A 9733-nucleotide genomic window follows, 5' to 3' on the forward strand; every position below is an offset into this window, starting at 1 on the left:
TCTCTTAAAGAAAACACAAATTTTATTGATTACTCCTTATCAATACCGCTTACAATCAAAGCAATAAAATAATCATAAAATCATGTAGAATGTCTGACTCCTTAAAAAGAATGAAACATCATCGCACATAGTGCAATAACAATCTACGAATTACGAATCCCCAAAGCCTGCTCCAGCTCAGCCCGCTTCTGGTTGACTTTAGTGAAGAAGTAACGAGACACCGCTTCCTGCGTCCAAGGCTGATAGTAGAATTCGGCACGTCTTTCCTCCTCCGGATTCCCTACAACGTCGGTCATAGTCTGGAAACCAAATAATGTAATATAATAATCAAAAGTAGAAGCCAATGAAATTCCAACTTTACCTTCAAGTCCCTGGTCTGGCTGACGGTCCAGCGGTGAATGAATGTTTGCGGGTCTTTGGCGAAACTCAAAAAGAACTCGCGGTTTGTTTTCAGCTGGTTTATGGTTTCAACTGTTTCGTGGATTTTCGAGTCAAGTCCCTGGATCTCCTGTTGGCTGGCGGTGCTATTCAGGAAATTATTCATTTGGTTCTTCAGAGTGTCATCAACTTCGACGTCGATGTCGTAGCAGGCGGTTTGCTTGTTCTCCGCACCGCTCTCAATGAAATGGTTGATGACGATTGGATCCGGGGGATGCAGAAGTGGGTTCAGGCGCTGCGGTATTTCAGCAAACTTCATCCGCGGGCAGCCGAAAATTTGCTCTAAATACTTGTCACAGTTTATGAACTCGCGCTCGTGCGCATCTTGCAGTTTGTGAGTTTTAATGTACTGCCAAAGGGCGCTGATGATAACAGGCCGGGTCTGAGTGTGAACGCCAAGCAATCTCGCCAAACGGGGATCAAGTTTGAACTGCAAGGGCTGATAGTCGAGCAGAAGTAAAATTGTGCAACGAACATTGCGGTCACCAGGACGCTTCACTTGGAAACCGTCCGTTTCCTGAGTTGTGTGTGTGCGATGCCATTCCACCAGGTGGTTATCTGGTCCGTAAAGCTCTTTGTCTAGCTCAATTACGAGCGATTTGAAGAAACTTGAGAATTTTCGCTTGATTTTATTCGGGTCGTTTTTGTTATCCTCCAAGAGACGACCTTCGACTCGAAGCTCCCAAGACGCCACCGCCCCATCGGTGTTGTCGCCACCATCAGCAGTCTCTTTGCTTGGATAAAAAGTGTTAGATATAAAAATTCTCAGTTTTCGCTTCTGTTTCATTGGGCGCTTAAGTGCCTCCTGAATGTCGAGGCGTTTTCTCATGATTGTGGCGTCAAGTTTCCGCTCGAAAGCAAGCAAATCCATGTAAGCCTGTGATTCTGGCACCAAATCACGTACTTTCTGGGGTAAGATTTTATCAGCCAACTTCTTCTTCTTTTTACTGGAAGTGTATTCCCCCTTGCCATGAGGGTTGTTCAGGGAATTGCGGGATTCAGCCGAACGCTTGCCACCGCCACCTGAAGAAAGACTGCTTCCGCGAAGGCCACTCTGAAAGCCTGGCTGGCCGGCACGTGGGTGAAGATTGGCACTTCCTGGCGATGGATTGCTCCCAACTTGTTGTGGAGGAGTGAATCCCCGCTGGAATGGGAAAAAGACAGGGGCAGCATATAAGTATCTGTTAACCTATCACAGCACACATCGAAGCAAGAAATCTAAGAACAGCAATTGAGAAAATCCGCGTCAATCTCTCATTTACTATGCTTACTAAGAAATGCATATTTTAATTCCCGCAGTGCATCAATAATTCCAATGGGCTGTCATATAGCCAGAGGCCTTTTCTGCACTCTCATGTCTGTTATGTTATTCACATTTCAAGGAATCAATGTAGATTCCCCTTCGTTGAAATTCTATAAAACCCTGTCATCCAGCATGCAAATAGAAACATTATCCAGAAAACTCACCGCAAAACCACCTCCCGAAGCATAAGGACGCATACCCGGTGTCGTTGGCGGAGCTTGATATCGGGGTTGCGCCGGGCCCGGGGAAGCCGCAGGACCGGTAGTTGGAAACCTTTGTGACATATTCGTAACTTTTCCAAGCTCTCGCACTGGCACTTCACTACCTCCCGAAAATAACTGGTTTCAATGGACGCGACTAATGAGATGATTTATTGACGTATTCCAGACGGCCAGAATCTAGGTTAAATACAACGAAGTTAGCTGCGAGTGCTACTGAATATTGATATGAAATGTTTTCTTTGAGGCGGTGGCGTTTTCGGAACGTACTCTATCGAGAAAGTTGACAATTATTTAGAGTTTTGCGCCAAATCTGGGCTCGAATTTGTAGCGAGTATTGTTATTGTATTTGTTGAAATTTTCGATCCGAAACAATGGTCGAGTCTAAGGATAAACCTGGAAATCTTCCTTGGTAAATTTTTCGGAATTAAGTGTCGCTATCAACTGAAATTTGCCTCTTATTCTAGGGTCGAAAAATATCGTCCAAACACACTCGATGATTTGATATCGCATAAAGAAATTATTAACACTAGTAAGTTTCTATTCATAAAGAAATGAACATCCAGTTTCATCGCCTTTTATTTTAGTCAACAAATTCATTGCGGCGAAGCAGCTTCCGCATTTACTTTTCTATGGACCACCGGGTACCGGCAAAACAAGTACCATTTTGGCATGTGCAAAACAACTTTACACACAAGCACAATTCAAGTCGATGGTTTTGGAATTAAACGCCTCAGACGATAGAGGTATTAAGATAGTAAGAGGACCCATATTAAACTTTGCCTCGACAAGAACAATCTTCGCCGGCAGCTTCAAATTGATCATATTGGATGAGGCAGACGCGATGACCAAGGATGCACAGAATGCATTGAGGAGAAGTAAGTTAAAAAGGAATTAACTACTAACATATTAATTGACCATCAAAGTGACAACCCTAAGCTTCCTCATACTGCGACCATTCAGTTTAATGATAAATTCTTGAGGCAATCTACTATTTTGTCTTTTTTTATCCTTTTCATTGTTGGCGCGTTTGTTAACGGTCACTTGCCTTGGCCGATAAAAAAATCATCATCATCATTAACGGCGCAAAAACCGGTATCCGGTCTTGGCCTCCCTTAGTAAGGAACCAGACACCCCGGTTTTACTCCGAGGTTCACCAATTCGATATTCCTAAAAGCTGTCTGGCGTCCTGACCTACGCCATCGCTCCATATCAGGTAGGGTCTGCCTCGTCTTCTTTTTTTTACCATAGATATTGACCTTATAGACTCTCGGGGCCGAATCATCCTCATCCATACGGATTAAGTCACCCGCCCACCGCAATCTGTTAAGCCGGATTTTATCCACAACCAGATGGTCATGGTATAACTTATAAATTTCGTCGTTATGTAGGCTACGGAATCGTCCATCCTCATGTAGGGGGCCAAAAATTCTTTGGACTCTTCTCTCGAGCGCGGCCAAAAGTTCGTAGTTTTTTTTGCTAAGAACCCAGGTCTCCAAGAAATACATAAAGGACCTGCAAGATCGTCGTAGTGTTGTACAATAAGAGCTTTGAGGTGAGACGTTTCGAGCGAAACAGTTTTTATAGGCTGAAATAGGCTCTGTTAGCAACCAACAACCGTGCGCGGATTTCATCGTCAGTTATCGGTTGTGATTTTTGACCCTAGATAGGAGAAATTTTCAACGGTCTCAAAGTTGCATTCTCCTATGTTTATTTTTATCGTTTAACCAGTGCGATTCGGTGTTGTCAGTTCTTTGTTCATTGGCACTGACGTTGCCACCAGGTACTTTGTCTTACCTTCATTAATGTTCAGCCCGAGATCTAGCGCCGCCTGCTCGATCTGGATGAAGGTATACTGTACATGTCGGGTTGCTCTTCTCATAATGTCAATACCGTGATTTGAATTAGGAGGTGGTTTGCTGGCCGAAGTCGTAAAATGAAAGATTACCTTAGAGGATATTTTTCCTTTTTATTGGCTAAAAGTATTTCGGGGACCAAGTGTCTCCTTCAGTGTTTTAGAAGATAAGATAAGAAACACTGAAGAAGGGGACAGTTGATCCCGAAATACGTATTTGTATATATTACCAAATACTTTTAGCCAATAAAAAGGGGGAAAAAATGCCTTCTAAGATAATCTTTCATTTCATATCAATATCGTCAGCGTAGGCCAGGAGTTGGGTGGAATTGAAGAGAACGATGCCTCTTGCATTGACATTTGCATCGCAAATCACTTTCTCCAGGGCCAGGTTAAAGAGGACGCATGATAGGGCATCCCTCCAGATCTTAGACCGTTGTTGATGTTGAATGGTCTCAAGAGTAATCCTGCTGCTTTTATTTCGCCTTGCACATTGGTCAGGATCAACCTAGTCAGTCTTACCAATTTCGTCGGGATACCGAATTCTCCCGTGGCCGTGTACAGTTTTACCCTGGCTATGCTGTCATATGCGGCCTTGAAGTCGATGAAAAGATGGTGCAATTGATGGCCATATTCCAGCAGATTGACCATCGCTGCCGCAGAGATAAAATCTGATCTGTTGCTTATTTGCATGGAGTGAAGCCTGTTTGGTATGGGCCAATGATGCTCTGGGCGTATGAGACTATCCGGGCTAGCAATATAACGGAGAATATCTTATAGATGTTACTCAGTAACATGATACCCCTATAATTACTGCACTGTGTGATATCTCCCTTTTTATATATGGGACAGATAATCCTTCTTTACCAGTCGCCAGGCAATGACTCGCTGTCCTACACCTTGAGCATCAGTTGATGAACCTTAGCTTTAGTTGGTCATCTCCTGCTCATCCGGGTGACTTATGGTTTTTAAGCGCTATAATATATGGTGTAGTGGCTCTTCTCCAGGAAAGCGGTCCTTGTCCAGCGCATCTTTTTCAAAGGTGTTACATTAGCCTTATATTGGGACAAGATATCGGCTAGCTGTTGAGCAGCATACAGTCTGTACAGGGAGCACTCGTTTCATGAGAAAATACGCCAATCGTTGTTCAGTTTTCGTTGCCGGGTTCGTCCTTCTGCGGCTTCGTAACTTGAGTTTTCCGTGTAGAGTTATCAGTCGTACCCAATCCCGAACCTGGAGGACCAGTTGGTACAATTTCTCCCATTCTTAGGCGCGGGTGACTGGCCTTTGGCAGCGATCACCACGAGGAGGTGGAGATTGGGTTTGGTAGTAGAGCTGCTGCTGTTGGTTCAGCAGGCGTTTCCCAGGTTTTATGCTCCATCGTGAGTACCAATCCACGTTTCGCACTGTGACCTATACTACCATTTGATTTGATGCCTGTTCATTGTAGTTTGTAGTCGCGGACGGGTAGTGTCGCTCGTTCTTTGTACATATTATGATGAACCTGGTGACACCACAACGCCACCCTCAAGTACCTTGCACAAAAATGAACCTGAACTTCGTGCCCTTGGATGAGATTGACGAAGGCTATGAAATCGTTCTTGAAATTCGGCGCTATACTTCGTCGCTTTTGCTGTCCTTCCCAGTAGTTGGATCCAGAAAAGATAACATGGTAGCCATGGTCCCCTACATGAGGGATAGCCCGTCAATCCATCGATGTCAGTTCTGGACTCCTTCATTATTCGATGCCACGCAGTTCTAAGGCGACCCACTCGTCAGCCACCATGGTTAGGAGTTTCCATGGCATAATCCGCAATGCAGTTGTGGCTCTTCCTAAATGTGTGATCTATCCGCTGCCACTTTTGCTTTTTGATAAAAAATGCGTCAACGAAGTTCTTCATTAGTTATTGTTTTAGGCCAGAATACTCCGGGACGAGTGGCGCAGACTGAGCGCTGCCACGGAGCAGCTTCAACTTGATGTTATTCTTGTGATAGTTGCATTTCCAAATTTTGGACAAAACAGCGACGACTGATTTAGCGCCGTTAATACGTCGGGCGACATCAAGTTCGGTGCCACTGTTCGCAGAAGCAACGTTTTCGAGATGTACAAATTGACCAATGCCTTCGATGCTCTGCCCTTTAATGCAAATAGGGCAAGTGGGGTGACCCACTTGGTTTTGTTGGAGTTTATCTTCAGTCCGCCTCGTGCTTGCTTAATTTTCCAGATCTAGAACCATTTGGCCAAGATCCATGAGTCGGTAAGAGAGCAAAAAGATGGCACGGCGAAGTCGAGGCGTTTGAGGAAAGATGTCATGATCCATCGAATTCCTCCATGTCCTTCGGACACGGTAGTGTTAGGTTCTCTTAACGTACAAACTCACACATAAACGGATTTTTCACAAAAAGACGGGGATTATGTGTTAATAACTATTTTATCAACTGTCCTTATATAAAAAAATGGCTTATAATTCGTTAAAAAATAGAACTATTTTTTAGTAAGTGCGGGCAAGGAAATAGACTTCGCTTAGGACCTCATCTTCCTATGAGATTTTATCTCGATGCAACACATCATATATCGCTCTGATATTGCTACTCGTTTCCTTGGAATGCTCCTCCTGGGTATACCACTCCATTTGAGTGCGTTAATTCCAAGAATAATGTCGTTTCAGTTTGTGCGTATACGCAGGTGACGGTGGCTTGCCATATCATCCAGGGTTTTGTAAGAATCGTATTTCCACGTCTTCTGCTGTTCACCGTTGTGGTTAACGTCCATCACGGTACCATCGAAAGGATACCTGTAAGATTTTTTGTGATGTGGCACACTGTGGCGAAATCGCCGCTATTTGCGGAACTTTCTATTTCACTCACCACCACAATGGGGGAGTTACGGTAACGAAGCTCAAGTGCGCCGCGCTCACACCGCCTCTGCGTTTCTGTAGTCAGCCAGGTCTTGTAGTATACTTTTGCGACCTGACCGACCTCTTCATCCACACCAGAGACCAAAATACTTTAAATGGCGAACGAAGGGTGGGCTCCAATAATGAAATGGCTAAAGAGAAATTAATTAATTGACCAACAAATTTTACTTCAAAACTGTTAGAGATTAGGAATCTCTCCGGTTGTAACCTGATGATAGAATGCAAAGAAGATGGTTGTTAGGTTTCTTCTACCGCTCTGAGCATGTCATTGCTATAGCTAAAACAAAAAGCTTATATCCTGACCGAACAATAGTCTTCGTTTATCTGCCACTTTCTACACCAAGCAGTGATTTCCAAAGGGCCGTCGCAGGATATAATTTTCTTCTCTAATGCCTATGTACACTCCGGCCGCCCTGTGTAATAATCGTTGGCGCAACAATCCAATTGGATCAGTGTGTTAGAGCACTTCATTCAAGACCGTAACGATTCACTATAGTGCACTGTATGAGGCAACATGGTCAGCTTTGCGCTCGCCCGTGATTACTACCGTGATTTGACTCAGGTACTTATTCACAGCTGAATCGGCGGGTATCCGAGGTTAAGTCACGATACAAATCCCACTGCCACCAATGAGATTTTAACCGCGAAATTCCGTACCACAGCCTAGTGTTCTAATCACTGATCTATCCGGACTCAAACTCTTACCAAAAATCAGGAAAAGGCGCTCAATCACTTCAACTAAATGAAGCTCGATTGCCAAGAACAATAAGAAACACGTTATGACTCCGCAGTGTTCGAATTGCCCTTGTAACACTATCGTGTCAAAAGGTTTCTAGAAATTTCTAATTCTCTCCCGTCCAATTCAGTCATCTGTTCTCCTTGATTCCAAAAGAGTCTAGTCTGGTTCAACTTTGTACTTTGTAATTACATTCGCTGATAGCATTGACTCGAGATATTTAAACCGCTAAGTTCTGGCAATGGCAGTAACCTGCCCAGAACTGAGCGATTTAAATATCTCGGGTCAATCCTATCAGCCAATGGAGAACTAAATTATGCTCCTCACATAGGAAAATACAAAACCTTTTGTACCTGAAGCGTCAAGCTTCCGGTTTCCTGACTTGTTTAGAAATTAACTTTTGCAGGCTATACTGTAGAGCATGATACTATCAAATTTGTTGTAATCGCACTATTACTAACAAAGTTATGATAGATCACACTTATCGCTTTGGGCGTGTTTAAATGTATAAACATCATGAGCTACGTACAAATGTTACAAATGCTCACTCAAATATTCTTGTACAAGAAACACATAAAATTTTAAAGCGTTTAACTTCCGATTTCCATACTTGTTCTTAAATTGCTGATGCTTTGAGCAGCCGGGGATATTTCCTCCCGTTTAGATTGCAGACTACTTTATGGATGCTCTCGGAAAGGCTTCCTGTTTTTGGAAGTTGTTATTATTTGTGGAATTGTTCATTATTTAGACATCTAATGCATTAGCCAAAAGTAGACGCCTAGCGTTGAGCTTCATTGTTCGATTGTTAACATCGATGAACAGTGAAATATTAAATATTGTTTTCCCTCAAATTAACTTGCAAAAATATTTTCTAAAATTACAACTTTGTTACTTGTATATTTGCAGTCATTGAAAAGTACACAGAAAACATTCGCTTTTGCATTATCTGCAACTACCTGAGTAAGATAATACCCGCTGTCCAATCGAGATGTACAAGGTTCCGGTTTGCCCCTTTAGCTCCAGAACTTATTCTGCCGCGACTAGATTACGTGATACAAGAGGAGAAGTAACGAACATATGAAACCATTAATTTGTAAAGATTTTTAAAATGAGATTCTCATCACTAGACTGAATGTGACAGACGATGGCAAAAAGGCGTTAATGACACTATCAAACGGCGACATGCGAAAAGTCATAAATGTTCTACAAAGTACATCAATGGCGTTCGATATTGTAAATGAGGATAATGTTTACACATGTGTGGGGCATCCATTGAAGAAGGATATTGAAACGATAATTGAATCTCTAATGTCCACTGCTGATTTTCAACAGTGTTACAATGGTATGTGGATCCGAAACTTTAATCTCAAACTTATTGGATAAAACTGTATTCTCTCATTAGAAATCGCAACGATTAAATCAGCGAAAGGCTTAGCACTACAAGATATAATCACCGAAATTCATTTGCTCGTTATGAGGAGTAAGTAATTTGTTTTTATCGAATTAGAATTCTATTAATGTTTCCTATTATGCAGTTGTTTTACCTATGACCGTTATTAATAAGTTGGTCATCAAATTGGCGGAAATTGAAGAGAGGTTGTCACAAGGATGCACAGAAAAACCGCAGTTGACTGCATTGATCTCTGCCTTTTTTATTTCTCGAAAAATGGTTACTTTGAAAGCATAGATGTAATAAAGTAAAAAGTAAAAAGTATAAGTAATATCCAGTCTATCCATTCAAAAAACCTTCCTTACTAGAGTAGTTGCACTCCTGAATCGGTCTAGCTAATTCATCAGGCTCTGTTGGCTACCATTTTGGACTTTTGCCATTCAATTTTTGCAAAGTAAAAGGGGAAACCTTCGTTTTGACTGGCAACTGTGTTTTTAGGATAGTGTTTACATGAGGGATGGCTGAAAGTTTTTATTGAAAACAGGATTGCTGGGAAATATGTGGTGGATTTCTTATTTGGAATCAACGTTGTTCCAATCAATAGCTTTGTATGTCAGGCGTCATGCTTTATTTATTTGCGAATTTCGCCTCTCCTTGAAGGGCGATTGTTTCACATTTGCTGGAATTCAAGAGGAGTTTCCAAATTTTCTTGAAGGGTATTATGCTACGTGAAGATGAATCTAAGATATCATCAAGGTGTTGAAGTAACTTGACCGTGTTTGGATGATTGTGGGAGCTTACGGGCGGGAGATCAGTATTGAAAATTGAGAAAAGGAATATCACTGGAACTAATCCTTGTGGCATTCCTGCATCAT

At 42.4% G+C, this 9733-nt stretch overlaps 2 protein-coding genes across 2 annotated transcripts; one reads left to right on the forward strand and one right to left on the reverse strand.

The window, feature by feature from the left end:
• On the reverse strand, window positions 1–2154 carry LOC119657314 (brahma-associated protein of 60 kDa). Its single transcript, XM_038064172.1, has 3 exons — window positions 1906–2154; window positions 362–1582; window positions 1–299 (listed from the first exon to the last, which is right to left on the reverse strand). The coding sequence occupies exons 1-3, from the start codon at window positions 2023–2025 to the stop codon at window positions 144–146; spliced, it is 1497 nt and encodes a 498-aa protein (XP_037920100.1). The 5' UTR covers window positions 2026–2154; the 3' UTR covers window positions 1–143.
• A 62-nt stretch (window positions 2155–2216) lies between these two features.
• On the forward strand, window positions 2217–9162 carry LOC119657315 (replication factor C subunit 5). The gene is made up of 7 exons (XM_038064173.1): window positions 2217–2371; window positions 2427–2491; window positions 2547–2837; window positions 8375–8534; window positions 8596–8810; window positions 8871–8948; window positions 9004–9162. Exons 1-7 carry the CDS (start codon window positions 2334–2336, stop codon window positions 9153–9155), a joined length of 999 nt encoding a protein of 332 aa, XP_037920101.1. The 5' UTR covers window positions 2217–2333; the 3' UTR covers window positions 9156–9162.
• The last annotated feature ends 571 nt before the right edge of the window (window positions 9163–9733 follow it).

This window comes from Hermetia illucens, chromosome 5 (assembly GCF_905115235.1).
Source record: "Hermetia illucens chromosome 5, iHerIll2.2.curated.20191125, whole genome shotgun sequence".
Classification (NCBI taxonomy): Eukaryota; Metazoa; Arthropoda; class Insecta; order Diptera; family Stratiomyidae; genus Hermetia; species Hermetia illucens.

Bases quoted from the DNA above. Each gene is read 5' to 3' on its own strand.
- LOC119657315 (XM_038064173.1), top strand. From the start codon at position 2,334: ATGGTCGAGTCTAAGGATAAACCTGGAAATCTTCCTTG. The intron at 2,838-8,374 runs GTAAGTTAAAAA...GTATATTTGCAG, and splicing joins ACAGAATGCATTGAGGAGAA to TCATTGAAAAGTACACAGAA. The intron at 8,811-8,870 runs GTATGTGGATCC...TTCTCTCATTAG, and splicing joins TTTTCAACAGTGTTACAATG to AAATCGCAACGATTAAATCA.
- LOC119657314 (XM_038064172.1), bottom strand. From the start codon at position 2,025: ATGTCACAAAGGTTTCCAACTACCGGTCCTGCGGCTTCCCCGGGCCCG. The intron at 1,583-1,905 runs GTGAGTTTTCTG...TTCCCATTCCAG, and splicing joins CTTCGGGAGGTGGTTTTGCG to CGGGGATTCACTCCTCCACA. The intron at 300-361 runs GTAAAGTTGGAA...TTTGGTTTCCAG, and splicing joins GCCAGACCAGGGACTTGAAG to ACTATGACCGACGTTGTAGG.